This window comes from Strongylocentrotus purpuratus, unplaced genomic scaffold, assembly GCF_000002235.5.
Source record: "Strongylocentrotus purpuratus isolate Spur 01 unplaced genomic scaffold, Spur_5.0 spur5_scaffold_6, whole genome shotgun sequence".
Taxonomy (NCBI): Eukaryota; Metazoa; Echinodermata; class Echinoidea; order Camarodonta; family Strongylocentrotidae; genus Strongylocentrotus; species Strongylocentrotus purpuratus.
In genome coordinates, this window is record NW_022145612.1 from 19,025,025 (window position 1) to 19,049,369 (window position 24,345).

At 36.4% G+C, this 24,345-nt stretch overlaps 2 protein-coding genes and 1 long non-coding RNA gene across 3 annotated transcripts; 1 reads left to right on the top strand and 2 right to left on the bottom strand.

Annotated features, from left to right (window-relative positions):
• Window positions 1–295: 295 nt before the first annotated feature.
• Window positions 296–4,512, bottom strand: LOC115919110. Its single transcript, XM_031000157.1, has 5 exons — window positions 4,291–4,512; window positions 3,822–3,885; window positions 3,206–3,493; window positions 1,806–2,099; window positions 296–1,227 (listed from the first exon to the last, which is right to left on the bottom strand). The coding sequence occupies exons 2-5, from the start codon at window positions 3,883–3,885 to the stop codon at window positions 902–904; spliced, it is 972 nt and encodes a 323-aa protein (XP_030856017.1). The 5' UTR covers window positions 4,291–4,512; the 3' UTR covers window positions 296–901.
• Window positions 4,513–7,905: 3,393 nt separating this feature from the next.
• Window positions 7,906–10,769, top strand: LOC105443806 (proteasomal ubiquitin receptor ADRM1-like). Its single transcript, XM_011677429.2, has 3 exons — window positions 7,906–7,960; window positions 9,404–9,464; window positions 10,332–10,769. The coding sequence occupies exons 2-3, from the start codon at window positions 9,404–9,406 to the stop codon at window positions 10,586–10,588; spliced, it is 318 nt and encodes a 105-aa protein (XP_011675731.1). The 5' UTR covers window positions 7,906–7,960; the 3' UTR covers window positions 10,589–10,769.
• An 8,371-nt stretch (window positions 10,770–19,140) lies between these two features.
• LOC115919542 lies at window positions 19,141–20,861 on the bottom strand. Its single transcript, XR_004061896.1, has 3 exons — window positions 20,654–20,861; window positions 20,078–20,138; window positions 19,141–19,176 (listed from the first exon to the last, which is right to left on the bottom strand). It is a non-coding gene; the product is annotated as an uncharacterized LOC115919542 (long non-coding RNA).
• Window positions 20,862–24,345: the final 3,484 nt, after the last annotated feature.

The following is a 24,345-nucleotide window of genomic DNA, read 5'->3' on the forward strand; positions in this document are numbered from 1 at the left end:
GCTGGCTTATATCTTTTATCCTCAATCATTCTCTCTCTCTCTCTCTCTCTCTCTCTCTCCCTCTCTCTTTCCCTCTTTGATTCACTGTCTAGCTCTCTGTTTCTCTCTCTCTCTCTCTCTCTCTCTCTCTCTCTCTCTTTTTCTCTCTTTTTCTCTGTCTCCCATCTGCCCCTGTTATCTGCCTCTTCCTCATTTTTAATCTTTTTAAAAATGTTTAGGTCTACCATCAACTCATCTTTTGACCAACTACACACACACATAGAAATTGATTTGTCCATAAGCCATAAATTTCCTCATATTTTACAAAACGATTTTATTTCCAATTTCCATTTTACGCTTTATATAGGCTACACGAATACCTTCCGCTTTTCATAATTAACAAATTGAGACAGTACAAATTAGAACAACATGAATGGCAGTGGCTGATGTGATCTTGATGACTAATGAAATACATCTACATTGGTAAGAGAAATTAATCAACGAAGAAAATGTCTCTGATATAAATACTGTTATAAATATTGTTTGCATCTTACTCTTCGTGATATAAAAAATAAGAGCAACCTGTTCAAAGGAATTGGGGAGCTTTCATCGTCAACATGACTCCATTCTTACAAACCATAACCCATGCAGTGAAATCGTTAAAGTGCAGGTGTCATGGAACAATTATATAAGTGGGTGTGGGTTGCTCAATAACTGATAACATGGGGTCTAGATATGAGTGACAGTTCATTTAGTAAATATGAGTTTAAAGTGAAGTACTTGAGCTCATTGAGCCCATCCATTCATTCTACAGATTATGCTAAGGATTGGAGAAGTATAGGCCTAGCTGAAAGTACCGTTTACATAAGAAGAAAATGTATAACATGAAAAATGGACATTATTATGAAAAGCGTTTATAATCTCACGAATTAAGGACATAGAGTTCAAGGGTTAGGAACGGGGTCGCAGCCGGGGTACCAGCCGCTGTTCCAGCCGGGGTCGCAGCCGGGGTACCAGCCGCTGTTCCACCCGGGGTACCAGCCGGTGTACCAGCCGGGGTAGCAGCGGCACCTGGTGCATCAGCCGCAGCGCTATCGGTTACACCTGCAGCGGTTCCAGGGATACCATCGGCACCAGTACCTGTACCCCCTTCAGCTGCATCAACGTCAGCCTCATCTTCACCACTCTCTTGACTACTCTCTTGACCACTCTCTTCTTCGTTGTCATCGTCACGCCTTTTTCGATTGCCTGAAGAGGAACATAATGATAGTGATAATATTATTAATAGTAATAATAAAAGTAATATGAATGATAATGATGATGATAATAATAGTACTAATAATGATAAAAACAATGATAATGATAAAAATGATAATAATAATAATAATAATAATAATAATAATAATAATAATAATAATAATAATGATAATAATAATTTAATAATAATAATAATGATAATAATAATGATAATAATAATGATAATAATAATGATAATAATTATGATAATAACAGTAATCATAATAATGATGATGATGATACTTATGATAATAACACTAATAAATGAAAAAAACAGGGACAAAAATGTTGTTACATTTACCCATAAATTTATTCAAGTGAAATAACTTTATATCCATAATTAATCCATAAGTAATCGTAACATTTTTTCTGAGTGTGTTTCGTAATTTTTCTTTTAAAACACGTCGACTCATTTTGAAGTTTAATGAAGTAAACGATGGTCTATTTTGTTCTTAATATTAAAAAATATCGACTTTTCACCGCGTCATTCTTCTAAAGAAATTAAGAGAAAATGCAAGTCTCAATTTTACCTTGAGTGCGGGGGCACAACTCCAATGTTGAACTTGAAGTTCCTGTAATATCCGTGTCGCACACGATGTCCAGAATTACGCAAGCAGACGTGGCCGTCACACCACCTTCCAGACAAATGGAAGCGACGATGTCTGCGGGTAAACGACGAGGCAGGAGACCATTGACGAACTCATCAGAACATGTAGTTTTTTCTTCCTCCGTTGCGGCGTTGTACTCCTCGCAAATTCCTGATCTTTGTATCCTTCCGAGAATGGTGTTGATACGCCTTTCGCCGTGTCGGCCTTGGGGATGCGCTAAAACGATAATGGAATATCAAACATGATTTATAGAATGAGTTGTAATAAGAGGATGCAGTGCCAATTAAATATCTCTTCCTCTTCCTCTTCTTCCTCTTCTTCTTCTTCTTCTTCTTCTTCTTCGCTATCGTCACGCCTTTTGCGATTACCTGAAGAGAAACATAATGATAATGATAATATTATCATTAGTAATAATGATATTAGGAATGATGATGATGATGATGATGATAATATTAATACTAATAATGAAAGTAATAATAATAATGATAAAAACAATAATAATAATAATAATACACTGTCGCTCATATAGTTGGAATATTTTTGTTTGACCCCAATTTATGGAATTATTTTAAAAATAATTTAAAAATAATAGATCTAGATAATAGTATACATTCTCAGATTTTATTGAATAATATTTTGACAATGTGTGTTTTGCGTGACTGCTAAAGCATGTGTATGCTACTGTGCTTATCAATTAGGGGACCTACGCCCTTAAGTCATAAATGACAGTAATGAGGATTAATGCCCCACAAAAGGGCACTAATATAGCACATTGACACGGTTTTGATCCTATGCCTCACAGTTACGAGGCCATTGCTTTGTCACTGAACCATGACTGTACGCAGTGGGGGCTAGGGTAGGGGGAAGTTTCCATAAATAAAAATAAAATAAAAAAAATGCAATAAATTTTCATTAATTTATTGCAGTTTACCCCGGTTCCCAAAATAAAAAATCCTCTGTGTGCCCATGTCTTAAGCCATAATGCATAATAACAATAATAATAATAATAATAATTATAATAATGATGATGATGACAATTACGATAATAACACTAATATATAAAAAGAAGAGGGAAAAGAGTATGGTCACATTTCCCAATAAATTTTAGTTAAGTGAAATAACTTTATATCAATATTTCTTAAAAGTGATCGTAACATTTTTGATAAGTGTGTTTCGTAGTTTTACTTTTAAAACAAGTAAACTCACCTTGAATTTAAATGAAGTAAACGATAAGCTATTTGTTCATAATCTTAAAAAGTATCGACTTTTCACCGCGTCATTCTTCTAAAGAAATTAAGAGAAAATACAAGTCTCAATTTTACCTTGAGAGCGGGGGCAGGTTTCCAATGTTGAAGTTCCTGTAGTATCCGTGGCGCACACGATGTCCAGAATTACGCAAGCAGACGTGGCCGTCACACCACCTTCCAGACAAATGGAAGCGACGATGTCTGCGGGTGAACGACGAGGCAGGAGACCATTGACGAACTCATCAGAACATGTAGTTTTTTCTTCCTCCGTTGCGGCGTTGTACTCCTCGCAAATTCCTGATCTTTGTATCCTTTCGAGAATGGTGTTGATACGCCTTTCGCCGTGTCGGCCTTGGGGATGCGCTAAAACGATAATGAAATATCAAACATGATTTATAGAATGAGTTGTAATAAGAGGATGCAATGCCAATTAAATATCATTATCCAGAATGTTATTTTATGAATGACATTCTTCATGTTTTTTCCTGCTGAGTAATTTTAATTATGTTTTGTGTGAGAATCACATATTTATAAGATTCGATAGAATGAAGAAGAAAAAATACAAAATACATGGTACCAAACAAAAATTAAAACAAAATAAAATCAAAGAGGCAGACAAAAGTTTTGTGTGAGAGTTCTATTGATTTGATACATATCTACTTGTTAATTCATGGAGTAAAAAGGCACTTACCTTCTGAAACTAGCGCTAAGAGGCATAGCAAAATGCACGCTGTCATCACGGTATGTTGCTTCATCTGTTGAAAATAGAAACAATATCGGAACAATAATGAGAGTTTGTTTTTCTTCTGCGAAAGCAAGGATATTAGCCTTTGACAGAAAATACGACCATCCCTTTGCGAACTTACACAGAGTCACAGACCAATGTCGGAACTGTTCGCTACCCCGAGTTTTTACCTCAATAATCAATGAATCACAGTATAATCATGGAGATATATATCTCCATGGTATAATAATAATTGAGGCCAAAAAACTACAAAGAGAAAGCCTGTTTATATACTGTATAACCCCATCAAATTCTAACCGAATTGCAACATCGATCAACGTCGATCTTACATCAAGAAGAAAAAGTATTTACGGAAAATCCAAAATTCAAGATGCCTCTTATCAATATTGATTATTAATTCGGATGATATACTTACATTCAAATTTATGTCGATACTTGTATATTCAAGCTGATGAGGTGCACAAAATTGCTGTATCGGTTCTGCGACTCCTAACTTTGAGAATTCTTTGCCAGTCAAGAGGTTTATATAGAGAAATTCGAAACACTCTGAAGTAGAATGACCTGGCGTCACATTATTTTATAGAGTCATCATATAATTTTTTAGTTCCTCTATAGCCTGTTCATCAAAGCTGAAGGCTTACTGAGAAATGAACCCTGCCACTGGCTGCCAGGTGTTAGTCATGGTTGCTCACAATAAACAAAACAGGACAAAACACCACAAAACAAGGTAACAATCAGGAACTAGGGACTTGAATATTAATCCATTATAGAGGGCAATCACACCCTTGTAATTTATATGAAAGCAGAAACATAAGATAAACAAAATGGCGAAAGTTTGAAATAAATCGGATCAATAATAATTTCTTGAATATTAATCAATTAATCCATCCATTCATTCATGGTATTCGTTCGTTCATTTATTCATCAATTCAATCAAACTGGTTTATAAGTGTAGTAGCCATAGGACTTAAATGCATATGGATTTGAATTTTTTTGAAAATCTTGAATTTGATGAGACATAAACAAGACCGTTTTACGCAATGCCAATAACATGGCATTAAGAAAACAAACAAGAAAGAGATTTCGTTTATCAAGGCAAGGGCTTGATTTAATTAATATCAGTAAACATGGTAAAAGAGCATTTATTAATCATGGAGTTCTAAGTCTGACTTACAGTCAGAACAAAGTATCATGCATTTTGAATGTTCATCGGAAAGAAACTCAGTTTCTTTAGTCCAAGTGTTTCGACAGAGATTTTAGTTTACTGAGCCTGTTAAAAATGAATAAACATATTTTTACAACTTTTACAAGTTACCAATGAAATATCATTACTTTAATTTACGAAATTATTAAACCATGAGCAGATTCCTGATGAATCCTACTTTTGAGATTACCTTTAGACATTTCTTGTCAACTGATATGATTTCTCGCCTGCCCTTCCTCGAATAATTAAGCAGTGACAATGACATCACAAAGAAGCGATGATGCCATTTCTCGAGAATCTGACGTATACACGGGTGACACATCTATTCGTTGTCACGTCTTTGGCACAACTACGACTTTGACGTTGGGATCGCGAGAATTTTGATCATCCTAGGGATATTTTGAGGTTTCTCGCAGCTTCATCTGCCAAAAAGAATAGTCATTCGACACGAACTTGATTTGCTCTTGTGACGGCCGATCCCTCATACTGACCATTCAAGAGGTCTCTTATTTTGACCAGCCCACTTTAATAATTTGCCATATTTGGCAGTTTGGCACCCTCGAGTTTTAAAGTTTCAGGTGTCACAATACATTGCAAATACAATGTAACACAAAAGTAAGGTATGATTACTTGCCGCGTCAAAATAAGATAAAACACCTATTTACATTCATTATCATGTCATTAAACAAATAGGTACATGCAAAATCATTGTTCAATTAATAATTTTTTTTTTAAATCCACAGAGAAGGGAATGACGAAACTTTATTTTTGAGAAAAAACAACAACCCCAAAACAAAAACAATGGTCTGTATTCAGAGCGTAAGAAGAGATTTTGATTGGTGTTGTTTTCTTTTTAAGCAAATTGTGTATTTGTTTCTTTTATGTAGAGACGATAGTAATAAAGAATATAAGAATGAATTTACGACATTTCATTAATTTTATGAACAGCCAAATACAAATATGAATTTTAACCCTTTAAGATTTGTAATTTTCTTCTTCTTCTTCTTAAACTGTGATATCCAACATTGTTTTTTCATTGTCAGAATGAAGTACTTAATTCAACCTTTGTATTCATTATGTATATTTATCTCACCAATGAATCGGTTATGACAGAATTTTAAAATCACAATCATGAGCATTTAATTTCTGATGGGGGGGGGGGGTGTCTTTTTTGGACGGCTTTGGGTTGTTTTGCGATCTGATTTAATTTCTCTCATTACCCATTGTCGATGGTTCTCCAAATTTATTTTGTACATTAGTGCACTTATTCCCACTCATACTCAACTAAAATTGTTTGCCAAAAGTGATACTGTTGTGCAATAAGCCTAAAATTTCTGATATTGCCTAACTTTTTTAAATTTTAATAACTACTTATCGACATCTTTGATACATTCCTAAATCAGTTATAATATTGCTGTGTTATGTTGTTGTATTGATTTCGTATTTTGATGTAATGCTTGTACTATAAAGTAAATATCTGATTACTTCGTAAACACAGACAAAACCAGCCCTGAGCTGCATGTACTGTTTAAAATAAATAAACAAACAATTACATTACATTTTTATTTTTAAACACAAAGTCGATTTCTGATTCCAAAACCTCGTTAATGCCGAATAATGCGGTTGGCCTACTACCAGGAGGGGCAGGCGGGCAAAACCCCCACACCGTTAGTGTCTTACGAAATGTTGTCAGTAATTTTTGTATGTGTGTTTGTGTTTACTTTGATTTCTTAATTGTTTTGACTGTTTTATGTTGATTTGCGATTCATCGCCCTCAACTGAGCCAGTTTAAGATGGCTGATGACTTGCCCTCTCCTATCAAAATCCTCTTAATGCCACTAATTTTCTGCAGGCGTTGCTGGCATTATTGGAAATAATTATTGATAGTAAAGTAGCTTCACGCAGTTGATATTACATCGATATGGTTATTTTTTATATTCTTCAGGGCGCCATCTATTTACAGATAGTCCAAGCTGGCCTTGAGTAGTATGTGTTTACTCTACAATGTCTACAAGAAACCCCACATATGCAAATATAAATTTCATCTTCTTTCTTACTCTGTCTCTCTGTCTCTCTCTCACTCTCTCTCTCTCTCTCTCCCTCTCTCTCTCTCTCTCTCCCTCTGCTTCATATCGATGATGCCAAATCGCGAGCCCGCAATGCCAATAGGCTTGGTATAGCATTAAATAATAAAAAAAGCAAAGTCATTAAATCCTACTGCGTGCTATACTGATCCATTAATTACAACAGCCACTTGGTAAGTTATCCTAATTATTACGCCCTCGAAATTAAGATTAATAATGAAACAAAAGTATTTCAGAGAAAAAAAGATCCTGAAGAAAAAAAAAGTGAATATGGTTGTTTATGCATGTGGGATATGTGAGTTATAAGCGATGTAGTCTGAAACATTAACGTCAAGAACTTGATAAATTAATTCCAAAGATCTATACAGACATCGACTCATGAATTCATGTAGTCAAACTTAAAGGCATAATTCTCACTATAATATATATATATATACAAAAGCTAATTGAAAAGCAATTCTATGCATTCGCACTGAACAAAAATGATAAGCTAATTAACCTATTTCATTAATTAAATCTTGAAATCATAAAAATTTACGTCACCTGCGTGAAGGGATTTTCCGAATCGTCCCCAATGTTTTGTAATTATTTTTGACGAACGATTCGAAAATTGATCACGACAGCAAAGTCGAAATGATACAAATCTACTCCTAGAGGAGGATTATAGTTCTTTCTATATAAGCTACGAGTTTGAAAATATTCAAAGCAAGGTCGCATCGTAGCGGTAGTGGTATATCTGAGATCACTCTGAGTTTATTATCATCCAGCAGTTTCGGAAGAACGTCACTTCGTTCAAAGTAAGTTGCAATCATTCATTACCGCCGTAAATTATGTGTAATTTTAAGTTTGTTACTATAGTGTGAATGATAGTTAAAGCGATATCGTTGCATGAAAACATTTCAGTTAATTATTTTTCAGTTTAGCTGTGACCGCATTAATTTCGGTTAATGTTATTCGCCGCACATCTTTATGAGTTTAAAGTGCCTTCGAACAAAGCCAAACTAGGTCAATCGCTGGAAAGATGAATTCATTTTTTTTTTTTTTTTAACTGGATGGTAGGGACATCGATGGAGGAATGAGAGTCGTTATACTTCCTATAATGATTTTGACAATAATTAATGAATTGACGATAGCTTGACACTTCTATACGACGTAGTGCCTCTCATCATAATATACACACTAAGAAATAAGGGCGCAATTGGTGTGCAGATCTGCTCCCATCATCTGACAGAGGGTGCTGGTCTGCTCTTTTTAGGGTGCAGTACTTGGCAAGCGGCGTATATGTGCACCATAATGGGGGTGCGAGAAGTTGGAGGCTTTGCAATATGCACACAGCGTAGCATATTTCAAACCTTAATGATTAATAAATAATAATTCAAAGTCGAATATGTCCTCAAGATTGTGTCGATATTCGAAGAATAGGATTAATCATGTTCTAAGATAAAAAGATTATTTCACTTAAGTGTTTAAATTTTTTTTATTACAAAAAGCAATGAGCGCAATATCATTTGAATCAAATTGGGGTCAGTACATCTTCTATACACACTGTCGACACCTCTTAGAGTTAGGTTCAGGTTTATAATAAGCATGCAAACCCAGCTTTCATCAACCAATCGCTGGCTCAATCGGTAATTCCTTCCTATTTTTGCCTTTATAAAAAGCGAGGCAAAGCAAAATATAATAAATTTGTTGTTGTTGTTATCGTTGTTTCGGTTTATAGGCGTTTATCATTTTAATTGGTTGTGACCTCTTTCCAAGCCGCTTTGATTCATTAACTTGATTCATTACGGATGGCTTGCCTAGATTTAAACAAAGACGCAAGCGGACTCGACGTGTACACCTAAGGGTGTATATCTGCACCCCAAAGTAGGGTGCAGAATTGCACCCGATGGGGTCTGCTTTTGTAGCAAATCTCTGCACCCTATAATTGTGCACGTATGCTCCATCTAGGTCGCTGCTCTGTTGTAGAGGACTGCACCCCTAAGGGTGCAAATTAATACCTTAATTTCTTAGTGTATACATGACAAACTAAACGAAAGTGTATTTTTAAATTAAGAAAAGATCATCGACGGTAAATAATTGAGAGTCCCAGAGTAAACAAGCTATTACTAATTTAGAATTATTGTCATGAATGTGTTATTATGAATTCTGTTTGAATGTGTCTCTTACATTTACTGACGTCCTACATTCTATTTATGAGAATGCAATATAACTATTTGTGTTTTCATTTTACTCCGTAGATGAAGCCAATGATGTTCACTGTTTGTGTCGTGCTGTGTGCAATGCTGCTCACAGTCGAAGGTAAGACCTGTAAGAATTGTATTTCTGTTTCAATGTCATCTAAGTTCTTTCTTCTTATCTTGTCTTGCTATAACGTATTAAATCATTTTCTCAGTCCAGTATGATGTCATCTCTGTCAGTAAATAATTTTCGGATGCACTCAGCGCATTTCCTTTCACGATGATATTACTCTAATATTTCATTTCAAAGTAGACAATAATAGTGTATCCTAACTATATATATACTTAATAAAGAATCTGATAAAAATGGGAAAATTACACTTTGAAAATAAATTTTTCGTTTCAAATGGAAATCATTTTAATTGGTTTTGCTTCTTTGATTAGTTAAATAGAACATTTCCTTTGCTTTAACGTTTCATGAAAACGTATTCGGAGATTCAACTGTTCTAATGTGCATAAAATAATGCTATAATGTCGTTGATCAACAATCGCTAATATACTTCACATCCAACGAAAATATATTCGAGTTACAACGTCACGAGCGTTAGAAACAATGATAATCGTGCAATCCTTTGATAATATACTACCGAATGCTGTTGGATAATAAACAATGTAATGTGAAATATGTAAAAGTTATACTCCTAATGTAATTATTCATTTTCTTTCATTCATATTCTGCTGCTGCTTCTCTTTTCACGGATTTTCGATAACTCCATCTTTTTTTATGATCATCATTACCATAACATTAGGCCTATACTCCAAAAAAGAGCAGTTTAATTTTATGAAGAAATACAGAATATAACGAAGCATTATTAGCTTAACAAAATGAGAAAAGAAAATGAAGACCGCATATTTTTCGTATAAGCATTTTGGTTTCAGTGAACACGTCTGAACTTTATGTTTTCAATGCTGTCTTCTTCCTCTCAAGGTCGAAGTCGCCACAAGCGATCTTCTAGTAGTTCGGGCAGCACCAGCACCAGCACCAGCACCAGCGGTAGCAGCAGCGATAGCAGTGAAGAAACCGCGGCGGTTACTCCAGCACCAGCTCCTACCGCAGCTCCCGCTCCGGCTACCGCAGCTCCAGCTCCGGCTACCGCAGCCCCTAACCCCGGTCTGCCCCTGCAGCGACGAATCCAGCAGGGCCGCCAATGGATCCGACGATTCCTTAATAGCAGAAGGTCATAGGCCGCTTTCCGACATCTCCACTCATGTTTTCCGCCTCTTCGCAAGTTATTGCGATGAGCAGATGAGCAGATGAGCGGATGAATTTATAACACCATATAATAATCACAGTATTTCTGCCACGTAATCTCTAAAGCGAAAATCAACTTAACTGATCTATCATGTTTATAGGACATCGTCTTTGAGGAGCCAACCTTCCCCTTTGCTACACTAGGTCATAATGCTCACTCAATATTAACGCATCGGCAAAGAATAAATTGAATGCTGTAATTTATCGAAAATGTATGGATTATTGATTAGACTAATTATATTCACATTTGATAGTGTCAACTCGCTTCACATACAGTTAATTTAAATGTCCAAGTACATTAAACAATCATAGATTTTTTTAAATTCAATTTTTGTTCAACCAAATCTTCGTCTCATGTTTAATTGTTACCTAATATTTCATGTTATGCGAATCCAGGGCATTTAGCGAAAGAAAATTACAATAAGCAACATTAAAACATTTTCTATATAATTAAATGTCGTTTGCAGAAAGATGCTTCATGAATAAATCATAGAGAAAACTGTGAGTATCGTGTACGTATATGGTAATTTTTTTCTGTGCATAGGCGTTTGAAGAATGTAAGTGATATTGGTACAGTGTATGCTATCAACATACGGAAGATTGATAGATATACAGAGAGAGAGAGAGAGAGAGAGAGAGAGAAAGAGAGAGAGAAATACAAACAGACATGCAGAGCAAGAGAGAAGTAGGAAAGGTTGGGTGATGGGAGGGAGAGAGAGAGAGAGAGAGAGAGAGAGAGAGAGAGAGAGAGAAAACAGAAGGGTATATTTCAAAGATTCGTTTGATTCAAACAGTGATCAAGAATGTCGAAAAAGAATGTCTGAATGTAGGCTAATTTTAGATATAATCAATTTAAAACGAATGAATAATCAACATGTATTAATCATTCATAATTTTAGACACATGAATATTTATGATTGTAATGTGAGAAGAATGTCTCTGGTTTCCCTTATATGCCTAACACAAAAAATATTACGGGACATATTAACATAATTTATAAAAAAAGAACATTGTTTCTGTTTCCATCACAATCTGTATTTAACGAATTGTTCCTGCCTGCCTGTGTTCAAAACAGAAAATCTACTTAGAGGTTAGAGAGGGGGAGAGAATAAGAGGGAGCTAGAGACAGATAGCAAGACAAGAGAGAGAGAGAGAGAGAGAGAGAGAGAGAGAGAGAGAGAGAGAGAGAGAGAAGATGAAATTTATAGTTGCATATTTGGGGTTTCTTGTTGACATGGTAAAGTAAACACATACCACTCAAGGTCAACTTGGACTATCTGTAAATAAACGGCGTGGTCTGGAGAATATAGTGTCTTACGAAATGTTGTCGGTGATTTTTGTATGTGTGTTTGTGTTTAATTTGATTTCTAAATTGTTCACATTTTTTTTGTTGATTTGCGATTCATCCAACTGAGCCAGTTTTAGATGGCTGTTGAGATAATCATGTTTTCTACCTCCCAGCATGCCCTCTCCTATTAAAGTCCTCTTAATGCCACTAATTTTCTGGAGGCGTTGCTGTTGACGTATTGGAAATAATTATTGATAAGAAGAGTAGTATCATCACGCAGTTGAAATTGCATCGATATGGTTATTTCTTATATTCCTCATAGCGCCATCTATCTGCAGATAGTCCATGAATATGCTGCGTGCTAACTGTGTTGCGCAATTAGTTTCAACGATTTCCAGCATGTTGGACCAAATCCAAAAATGTGTTTATTGTTACGCCAGTATTCCCTTCAAGTCGAGTTTCAGAGAAAATGGAACATTACGCTATATAGGCCGTCGTACAATGCTTTAAGGGATTACGTCCGTGCCCACACATTGCGTCTGGGCCTTTTCTGCATGTGCATTTATTTGAATATCGCCACGCAAGGGAAATAACGCCTCGTGTGCAGCGGAATTAAACTCATGAACTTAAACAAGACAGTATAACCCCCCCTCACCCACTCCGCGCTCGGAGGGACCACATTAATTTTTGTTACCCAAAACTCCGGTAAAGGGGTCCACTTCACGCAAAAATCCGGCCCGCGTATTGAATTTACACACCGGAGATAGGGGGTGCTTCCAAAGGGAGGAAACATGCATACGCGTACCCTAAATAATACTGAGTGGGGGTGGGGGGGGGGGGGGGGGGGGTATAACTATACTGTCAATATACAAGCTATTTCGAGACGAAACAAAAACATTGTCTTCTAGAAAGGTTCAAATGTCGAATGTTATATTTAATAAAAGACATTATAAAGATTCACAAAGTATGGTTGTGACATAGCCTCAGAATTATTTTATCAAAATCTTCAGCGTTGACACTATACAGCCTTCATGATTTAAGATGGGAACTGACAAGAGCTAATCTTTCTTCTTTTCTTATATAACTAAGGAGTAAGATAATACCCATGCCATGAAAACAATGTAGGCTTATGAAATTGCATTACTTACAATACAATGGCAGGGGGCAAAATGAATCACAGAAGCCTTACAAATTAATATCTCATAGATCTACTATAGGCCTTCTGAAGAAGGAAAATTACGATTATCATGATGCCTAGCAGAAATACTGAAAGAAAGGATTAATAGGTGTTACGTTTGTTGCCTCGAGCAATCAAACTTCTTTCATCCATATTCAAAACATTCTGAATTATCAGATTAAAGAGACCGACAACTAACATTGATGGCGATGATGACTCCTCTTCCTTGCTCAACTATACGGCTCTTTCGGTCCGGAGGTTTATACTTAATGTGCTACTTTTTACCCATCATTCTTTGAGTCTTGTTCGATCAAAATCAATCACTCTCATGCACATGGGCGGATAAAGGTGGTAGTAATGGAGGAGGGTGGAAGAAATGGTATAAATAAAACAAAACATTACTCCCTTTCTTCCTATATTGGGGAAACTTATATCGAGAGGATCCGTCACCGATTGACGTGTCGCTAACTCGCCATGCTCTCTCCACTTCGCAGGGATCCAGGATTCCTGGAGATTAAGGAGAAATTCCATGTTTCCAAACATGTTGTCACCTTCTTCTGACTTTCCTGGAAGCGCCCGTGTGAGAGTACTGCACACCAAAGAACTATGAAACTTCGTTCATGGAAACGAGTACATGCAGCTGACAGGGTGATCCGAGTCCGACCACAGTCCACATTCTAAGCAAGTCCTGTTACCATATCTCGTTTCAGGTGAGAACCCAGGGGCACAGGTGTATTGGACCGATTTAGAATAGTGTAGGCCGCCGAGAGTACGGGTGGCAAACTCGGTCTCACCCGGATCAGGGCACGTTCAATTAGCTGTGGATGAACATAGAAATGAAGATAGAACTGATTTTGAACATATCTATGTGGTTGCTAATGTTGAAGGCATTTGAAATGGGAGGCCTATTTCATTTTATCTTGTGGACCGCATGACTAAGGAAACAAAATATTGAAACTGTTATAGGATTTTACGTGATTACGTTGTAGGAAAGGAGCTCTTTCCTCATTGTTTTGATCACTCCGAAATGGTTAGAAGGAGTTTACAGATAGGTGTAACTAACCCAGCCGCGTACGCAGGGGGTGGGGTGGGGGGGGGGGGGTTGGGGTTACCCCCTCCCCCACTTGGGTTTTTTTTTTATGTGTATGTTTTGTGTATGATTTTTGTGAAACCCCCCCCCCCCCTTTTGATTTTTTTTCTTTTTGTAATAATTAAAAAAAAAAAAAATTATTTCAATGGCTGACCTAAAAAAGGTGACCTTCCCCCCCCCCCCCCAACGGAACAAAATGTCAAATTTTCAAATTTCGAGACTAAAAAAAAAAGTGTCCTCTTACCCCCCCCCCCCCCCCCCCCCTCCCCCCACTGAGCGAGACTTTTCGGCTGGCTGAGTCGTTGCGATTTTTTTTCGACTCCCCCCCCCCCCCCCCCCCACTGAGCGACTTTTTGGCCGGCGCGATTTTCAAATTTTCCTGAGTCGTTGCGAAATTTTGGGCCCGATTTTAACCCCCCCCCCCCCTTGAAAAAAATCCTGCGTACGCCACTGAACTAACCCCTGCATAAATGTGAGTTGTTCATCTGAAAATTTGAGAAACCATTATGTTAGAGAAGAAAGTATAATCTAAAATACCTGTTAAACAAGATGAATGGCAAACCAAATTAAGGGATATTTTTCTTCTCATTCTAGTTTGCAGCCTCTAGCAACCTGTGCAAAGCAAGTGGTGATTAAACGCAACTCTATAGGACAGAAAGAGTCCTAAATACATGATTCTGATTGGTTGAAAGTAAATTTGCGTTAACTCGCAACCTATTTGCCAAAGACCCCTTCCTCTCTTACCAATCAGTCCCCCCCCCCCCCTCTCTCTCTCTCTCTCTCTCTCTCTCTCTCTCTCATTCTCTCTTTCTCTTCTTTTCTCACCCTATGGTTATCTATACTCTCACCACATTATGATATACTCCACTTACTCTGATTTAGGTTTGCCTTTACGGTAATAGAATTGGCTAGGTATTCATTACGGGTTGCAGTGATGATAATCGTCCGGTTGTGAGGTACTGACAATATTGCAACACCATCGGGTCCGGTTAAGGCCGAACCTATCCGAGCGGTGCCGAATTCTGACGAAGGATGGGCGACAAATGCTGATATTACTGTGCTATTTGACACCATGTCAATCGTTGGATCAAAATGGTCGATTGCAATTACTGTGAGGCTTACTAATTGGGGCACGTTTTCATCTAGATGTTAAACAAAGAGAACAAAGATGACTCAATAAATAACCTGATTTGTTTTTTTCTGTCCATCAGATATGAGGTAATAATACGTAATTACAAAAATGACGAATATCAAATATTCTTTCATAACTAGTCCATAAATTAATGAATTTGGATAATTTTAATAATTTTCCCTTTTAATTTTATATTTGGTGAGTAACGTTCCATGACAGCTTTTTATCAGATATAAGGTATGACGCAATTACAAAAAATGAAGAATATTAAATATCCTTTCATGACTGTTGAGTAACTTTTTATGAAAGCCATTTTAATTATTCGGGATACAATACATATTATTCTTTTCATTTTATAACGTTTAAGGGCCAAATGCCCCCTTTGGTTTTTGTTACTATAAAGAAAATCCTCGAGATTGTTTTTGTTCTATCTATAAAACGTTCTCAGTCTCTGAATCTTGAAGTTTTGAGTCGCCAGCTTTCCAGCTCCAATTCATGATTTCTCTCTTTGTCAAACATGCAGAGGGGTGTAAAAATGTATGACAATCATGTTCCTTTTTTCTTCAACATTGAAAGATGACTGTAACCAGATTGACTCTGCACTTGCTTGTACCTTTGACGTTATCCCCTGCTCTAGCTTCAGCTGATGCCATAGCTTTAGGAAACTTTAGTGGCGGTTGCGAAGACTCTGCCCTTGCTGTGCCGACATCATTACAGTTCACACTGGAAACACATGGGATATCACCCCTAGACCGGCTAAATGGAACTTAGAGGAGCGAAATGAAAATATCGTAAATTTCCTCAATTATAAGTGTTTTTTTTATTACCAATACATTGCATATACAAAAATTTGTCTTTCAGATGAATTACTCATGAATAACAAAAAATTTTACAAACTTTTGTGTTCACATCTTGTTCTAGTTCTAACGTATGTTCCTTGAACTAAGTTTCAGTGCAATCTATAATCTAGTGACTAGTCTAGAGGTGATATGGTGTGAATTATGAATTATTTACCAATTCGAGTGCAGTAAGTGCCATTGCCAGTATATTTACTGTCGCAGACACATTGGTAACTTCCGACTGTATTGACACATGTTGCGTTTTGATGACAACCGGATTTCCCCATTTCACATTCGTTGATATCTTGAAAGAAATAAAGAATTGAAAGAAAGAAGACAAAGCTAGAATATAATTATCTGTTTCTAGAAAGATACCTTAAAATATAGAGAGGAAGAAGAAAAGCAATCATAACAAATATCATATATAACTAAAAAATAAAATAAAAACACACAAAAGAATCCTGAATAGATATCATTACGCAGGTTAAGTGGAAGATCTTCTTTAAGAGAACAATCTGCATCCTAAGGGGGTAAAACAGAGACCACGAACCTCTGCAGTTTCTTCCGTCTCCTTGGTAACCGGGGCTGCATCTACATCGGTAAGAACCAGGGATGTTGATACACGTCGCCAATGAGTGGCAATTGGAGGTACCACTGGTGCATTCATTAATATCTATTTCAAAACAAAATTTAAAAAAGAGAGAATATAAAAGCTTACATCAAGATCACTTATTTTCGCCTTTCGTATTTTAAGCCCACCACACGCAATACGATTTTAAATTAGTTTTCAACTAGTATTTTCAACAAGTCAGATCGTTTAGTGTTTCACTTTTCATAAGAGTGCTTCACCTGAATAGTTTTTCTCAAGGTCAAGTTGGTGGTAAAGGAAATACATGTTCCATCTAAATTCAAGGTCACGGTCACTGATGTAGTTTCACTGCCAATAACTCAGCATTTGGAACAGAACATTTCAAAGATCCTCCATAAAGTTTTTTTTTTTAAATCTCTCAATCTTTCCCACTCTCTTGTAAACTGACCATGATTAGTAATGTGTTTACTCTAACCCCGACTATGGAACTATACATTTTATCTACTCTCTCTCTCTCTCTCTCTCTCTCTCTCTCTCTCTCTCTCTCTCTCTCTCTATCATACGCACGCATCCACATTTTTCTTGCTATCTTTCTCTAGTTCCCCTCTCTACCATCTAAGATCTAAGTAGATTTCTGAACACAGGCAGACAAAGAACAGTCAAATACAGATTGTGATGGAAACAGAAACAACGTTTTTTCTTATAGTAATATATGTCCCGTAATATGTTCTCTGTGAGGCATTTAAAGGAAACCAGAGACATTCTTCTCACATTACAATAAAAAATAATATTAGTGTGCCTAATATTATTGATGATTAATACATGATGATTATTCCTTCGTTTTACGTTGATTATATTATCTAAAATAAGCCGACATTCTTAATCACAGATTGTATCAAACGAATCTACCCTATATACACGCACGTAGTCAGAGTTTGATGTTTTTGTTTTTTGTTTATTTATTTATTTATTTTTATTTTTATTTATTTTTTTATTTATTTTTTTTTTTTGGGGGGGGGCACATACATGTAATCGATCGAGGTCAAAAAAAGGGGTCTAAAAGGTTCAACCGATCATTGAAATTTAGGGGGGCACGTGCCCCTCCCCCCCCCCCCGTGCCCCCCCCCCCCCTGTGGCTACGTGCCTGCCTATATACCCTTCCGTTTTATCTCTCTCTTTATCTCCTCTCTCTCTCTCTCTCTCTCTCTCTCTATCTCTATCTCTCTCTCTCTCTCTCTCTCAGACACACACACACACACCCATCTTTCCTGCTTTCTCTCTTGCTATGTGTCTGTTTGTCTGTCTGTCTGTCTCTCGCTCTATGTCTATCAATCTCCGTTTCTCTGTGATAACTTTTCGATTTTCGATTTTGATAGCGCTCAGTGTACCAATATCACTAACGTTCTTCAAACGCCTAAATGCACGGAAGAAATTACCTTACGTTCACGATACTCACAGTTTTCGCTATGATTTATTCAAGAAGCATCTTTCTACAAACGTCATTTAATTATATAGCAAATTTTTCAATGCAATTCAATTCAATAATGGTTTATTATGTAATTTCAAAATACATGCATCATAATTGTCATTTTACATGAAAAGCAGCAGAAGCTGGATTATTCATGTTTACATGTTGACATGATAAAGTGACAGGTTGCATTTATAAATATTTACAGATATGTTTAAATGTTTCTTATTGTAATTCTCTTTTGTTTATATTCTGGAATCACATAATATGGAATATTAGGTACTAATTAAACATGAGACGAAGATTTTTGTAATTAAAATTAAATCCATAATCCATACATTTTCGGTAAATCACAGCATTATTCTTTGCAGATTCGTTAACATTGAGTGATCATTATGACTTAATGAGGCAAAGTAAAAGTTGGCTCCTCCATGACGATGACTATTTCAAAGACGATGTCCTATAAGCACGATAAATCATGGATCAGAAATACTGTGATTATAATGATATTATATAGTGTTTAAAATACATCTGCTCATCTGATGATCGCAATATATTGAGAAGAGGCGAAAAACAGTGGAGATTGCGGAAAGCGGTCTAAGACTTTCCGCTAAGGAGTCGTCACCATTGGCACTACTGGAGGATTCGTCGGAGCAGGGGCTGGCGCTGCTGTAGGAGCCGGAGCTGGGACCGCTGGAGTAACCGCCGCGGTTTCTTCACTGCTGCTGCCGCTGCTGCCGCTGCCCGAATTGCTAGAAGATCGCTCGTGGCGACTACGACCTAGTAGAAGAGGGGCTGGGGCTGCGGTAGGAGCCGGAGCTGGGACCGCTGGAGTAACCGCCGCGGTTTCTTCACTGCTATCGCTGCTACTGCCGCTGGTGCTGGTGCTGGTGCTGGTGCTGCCGAACTACTAGAAGATCGCTTGTGGCGACTACGACCTTGAGTGGAAGAAGACAGCGTTGAAAACATCAAGTTCAGACGTGTTCACAAAAACTAAAATGCCTGTAAACTGTAATTTTAAATTTGTCTCTTCTCAGTTTGTTTAGCTGATACTACTTCGTTATATTCTTTATTTCTCCATAAAATTCAACTCCTCCTTTTTAGAGTAGGCCTAATGTTATGGTATAATGATGATCATTTTAAGGATGGAATTTATCGAAAATCCCTGAAAAGAGAATCAGCAGCAGAATATAAATGAAAGAAAGTGATATGATCATAATTATTATTAGGAGTATAACTTCTACGTATTTCACATTACATAGTTTATCATCCAACAACGTTCAGTTGTATATTATCAAAGGATTGCACGATTATCATTGTTTCTATCGCTCGTGACGTTGTAACTCGAATATATTTTCGTTGATAGAAGGTGAAGTATATTAGGAATATATACGATCGTGGATAGATGTCTACGACATTAAAGTATCATTTTATGCACATTAGATACTGTTAAATCTCCGAATATGTTACAAATATGCAACCGATTTCATTAAACGTTTAATGTTCAACATAAATGCTTTGGTATATTCTATCTTATCTAATCTAATAGGTAAAACCCGTTAAAATGATTTCCATCTGAAACAAAACATAAATTTTCAAAGAGTAATTTTTCAATTTAGATCAGATTCTCCGTTTAGTACAGAGAGCTATATAGTATATCATTATTGTCCATTTTGAAATGAAATATATAATATCCAAACTAAAATAATCTTGAATGAAAGTGCGCTAAGAGATTCCCAACAATTATATACTGACATCATACTGGACTAAGATAAATTATTTGATGCTTTAGCAAGACGAGGTAAGAAGAAAGAACTTTACAAATATTACAGGTCTTACCTTCGACTGTAAGCAGCATTGCACACAGCACGATACAAACAGTAAAAATCATTGGCTTCATCTACGAAGTAAAATCAAAATCAAAATATTTATGTTACATTCTAATAAAGAGATGTAGTACTTTAGTAATTGTAAGAGAAAGATTTAACAAGAATTCATAGCAATTTATGAGAGTAATAGCATGTTTACTCTGGGAATCTCACCTATTTACCGTCGAGTGTCACATCTTAATTTAAAAATACAATTTCGTTTAGTTTGTCATTAGGAAGTACATGTATAACTGCTCTCATTCTTCCATTGATGAACCCACCATCAAGTTAAAAAAAGAATAGATTAAACGAAGAGTTATGCGCGACCAATCAACATGAATTCATCTTCCCAACGATTGATCTTTTTTTTAGCTTTGTTTGAAGGCACTTCTAACTCACAAAGATGTGCGGAAAATATCATTAACCGTAATTAACGAGGTCACGGGGACACTGAAAGATAATTAACTGCAATATTTTCTATCATCCACACAAGTAATAACTTCAAACTACACATAATTTATGGCGGAAATGAATGATTGCAACTTACTTTGAACGAAGTGATGTTCTTCCGAAACTACTGGATGAGAGGAAACTTAGAATAATCTCAGATATACCACTACCGCTACGATATGACCTTGCTTTGAATATTTTCAAACTCGTAGCTTATATAGAAAGAACTATAATCCTCCACTAGGAGTTGATTTGTATCATCTCGACTTTGCTGTCGTGTTCAATTTTTGGATCGTTCATGAAATTACAGACCTTTAGGGATGATTCGGAAATCCCTCCACGCAGGTGACGTAAAATTTCACAATTTCAAGATTTAATTACTGAAATAGGTTAATTAGTTTATCATTATTGGTCAGCGCAAATTCATAGACTTGCATTTCAATTAGTTTATTTAATCATTCTAGTTAGAATAATGCTTTCGAGTTTGACTACCTAAATTCATGAGTTAAGGTCTGTATAGATCTTTGATACTATTTTACCAATTTCTTGACGTTTGTATATGGTTAAATAAGACTGCATCGCTTATGTCTTACTTATCATACATGCATAAACAACCATATGGGTTGTTTGTCAGGATTTGTTTTTCTCTTAGAACAATTTTGTTTCATTATTAATCTAAATCTCGAGGGCGTAATAATTAGAATAATTTACCAAGTGGCTGTTGTCAATAAGGGATCAGTAGAGCACGCAGTAGGATTAATGGCAATCATGCTACCCAACCTATTGGCATTGCTGACCCACGATTTGGCTTCATCGATGAAGCAGAGAGAGACAGGGTGAGAGAGAGAGAGAGAGAAATGTAATGCTCAATCAAAGTCATCTTTAGTAAACTCATTATTTGTCCATCATTGAGGGCGACATTTGTTGTGAATAACTTCAACGATTCGACTGTCATGTGGTCCCGTACGCGGATAGGAAGAGCATCCATTACATAACATCCAGTGACTGAATATTATTGATGATGATGACGCTATTGGCTATGTCGTCCAGCTCCAACAACTGGCAAGAGTGAGAGTAGGTCCATTGTTTCCTCGTATCTCAAAATCGTATTGCTGAAGATATCTAGCTCGCCGAACAGATGAGTAAGCAGCATGAATGTTGACGTTGCTTTGAGGCGAACGGGAGAGCATTTTGTTTTCTTTTCGTCATTTCTATACCCCAAAGATGCTGGCTTTTGGCGGGTCCATCCTTGTTAACGGAGCCAGTTCGGCGCACTTTTGATTCCATCTTGGCAGTGTATCTGCGTGATGGCTCATAGACCAAGAAAACACCGGATGAACTCATAGTTGTTGAGATGATGTCGACAGGTTTGCCACACACAGGCCAACATGGAGACAGATGACAACATTATTGCAGTGTCCGAGCTTTGTACATACACCTGTAGGTTGATATTGTAGATAAACATTGCCATGGAGTTTCCAAATATCTGGCTGTCTTTCCAAATATTAATTCTCATTTTCCTGTCGAAAGAAATTTCGTTGGATTACCCTCACACCTGATGAAGTCTTATAGTTGCAAAATCCGTGTTCCAGCTGTACAAACGCATTGTCAATGGCCTAATTATGATTATGTACAACGAAAAATATCGGTTTGGAAAAGAAAAGGGTGATGGTGAGAGCAGCCATTATAATACTCTGTGATCTGACCCCCTTGCTTTTTGTCTAACAAAGTCGCTCGAATTACTACTAAAATATGGAAAAATACAAGACATTTTAACGTTATTTAAAGCGAGTCTCATTAGTCTTTAGTTGGCGTACAAGTACAAGTAGGGCTTGATTAAACTGGATTAGAGTTTAAAAAAGGCAAGGATAATCCTTGGTCAATTTTGATATCATGAAAGGTTAATGATCATTTGAGTAAATCGTGATAAAGGTAAATATTAAATTACTTCTTTAATCAACATACTTAAAATGAGAATTCAATCATTGCACTCGATACATTTTAGGAATTTATAAAAAGTCGTATTGACAAACCTATTGACTTTCCAGATGATACTTTGATTATGAGATGAGAGCTTTCTTGTCAGAGCTATTTTTCAATTATTGTTTATCTGTATACTATTCTGGATAGCTTGTGGAGGATGGGGCATGTTGGAAATAAGGGGGAGTGGCTTACTGGTCACATTGACGGGTGTGCGATATGTGTGAATGTATGTGTGTGTGCTTGCGTGGGTGTGCGTTTGTTAGAGCCTTCAAATATCATAATTTATCGAAGGCGAATAAGTAAATACGTATCTTTCAAATCGGACTCCTGAGAAACGGGGATAACATGAAGCGGAAAAAAACACTGATACACACACCCACACAATAACAAACGAAAATAAATTTAAAAAAACTTAAAGTTTTTCTCACTATTTGGAGAAACGTTTAAAAGAACACGATTTCCTTGAATGACGACAAAATGGCGAAAAGATAAACAACGAACCTCTGCAGTTTCTTCCGTTTCCTTGGTAACCTGGATTGCATCTACATTGATTAGTACCAGGGATGTTGATACACGTGGCCAATGAGTGACAGTTTGACATTCCCCGGGTGCACTCATTGATATCGTATGAAAAATATATACCAGAAGGAGACGACAATGATGACAAAAATATATGGGGATGAAACAATCTTTCTCATTTTCTCACAATTATTAACGTAATATATATTCATATGTAGTTGTCAAATGTTTGATTCATATCCACCACCAACATCACTTATTATAGCCAAGACATAATAATCATAGTCATATAGCTGATATCACAGACCCCTTACAGGGCTTCATTTCAGATGTAAGATAATTTACTTTTAACCTTTAAATTCAATATTTTAAAGATCTAACTTCCTACATTTAAAAATACAATGATAAACTTGCCAATGATTGTTAAAGTGAATATTCTAGGTTGTAAAGGGAATATCAGACGTTCATGTTTTATTACTGCGGGAGAATCATAATTCCAATACACACGCACACATACGCACACACATACTCACACGCACACTCTCTCTCCATCCCTCACATACACAATCATGCACAAACGCACACACATACACACACGCACAATGACATACAAATACAATCACACTCAAACAAAAATTTGTTGTACATAATTTTTTGAAAGCCATAATTTTGTTAAATGATGAAAAACAAGAAAAAAAAGCTAACGAACCTCTGCAGTTTCTTCCGTTTCCATGGTAACCGGGATTGCATCTACATCGGTAAGAACCAGGTAGGTTAATACACGTAGCTAATGCGTGACAGTTTGACATACCCCGGGTGCACTCATTGATATCTAAAGAGCAGGAGAAGAAGACAGAGAGAAGGAGTTTGATGGGGGTAATTTTTTCCCTTTATCATAAACATGTTCCAAATTAAAAGATCAGTTTTTTACCTTTCCCAATTTTGTGGGCAAAATGTATGATGCATATAAATGTCATTACCAAAACCATTATACCATTATAGTAAAGACAAGAGAAATATAATAACCCTTGTAAAGACAGTCATGGCGGATTCCAGACTTCAGTCACCTTTACATAGTGAAGTTTGTCTTTCCTAGATTTATCTTTAAAAAACAATGATCATCTTGCTAATGATGCTAATTCTAAAAATGTACGCTTCGAATAACGGAGATCATAATTTTGTGCACGTTCATTGTCTAATAGTCCTTACAGCTATGTTGGACAAATCTTTGAATCAAAATGATATTTTATTCAATACCGATTTTCTGTTCATTACACATATCATCTT

Bases quoted from the DNA above. Each gene is read 5' to 3' on its own strand.
- LOC105443806 (XM_011677429.2), top strand. From the start codon at position 9,404: ATGAAGCCAATGATGTTCACTGTTTGTGTCGTGCTGTGTGCAATGCTG. The intron at 9,465-10,331 runs GTAAGACCTGTA...CTTCCTCTCAAG, and splicing joins AATGCTGCTCACAGTCGAAG to GTCGAAGTCGCCACAAGCGA.
- LOC115919110 (XM_031000157.1), bottom strand. From the start codon at position 3,885: ATGAAGCAACATACCGTGATGACAGCGTGCATTTTGCTATGCCTCTTA. The intron at 2,100-3,205 runs GTAAAATTGAGA...TTATCGTTTTAG, and splicing joins AACCTGCCCCCGCTCTCAAG to CGCATCCCCAAGGCCGACAC. The intron at 1,228-1,805 runs GTAAAATTGAGA...GTTCCTCTTCAG, and splicing joins GTTGTGCCCCCGCACTCAAG to GCAATCGAAAAAGGCGTGAC.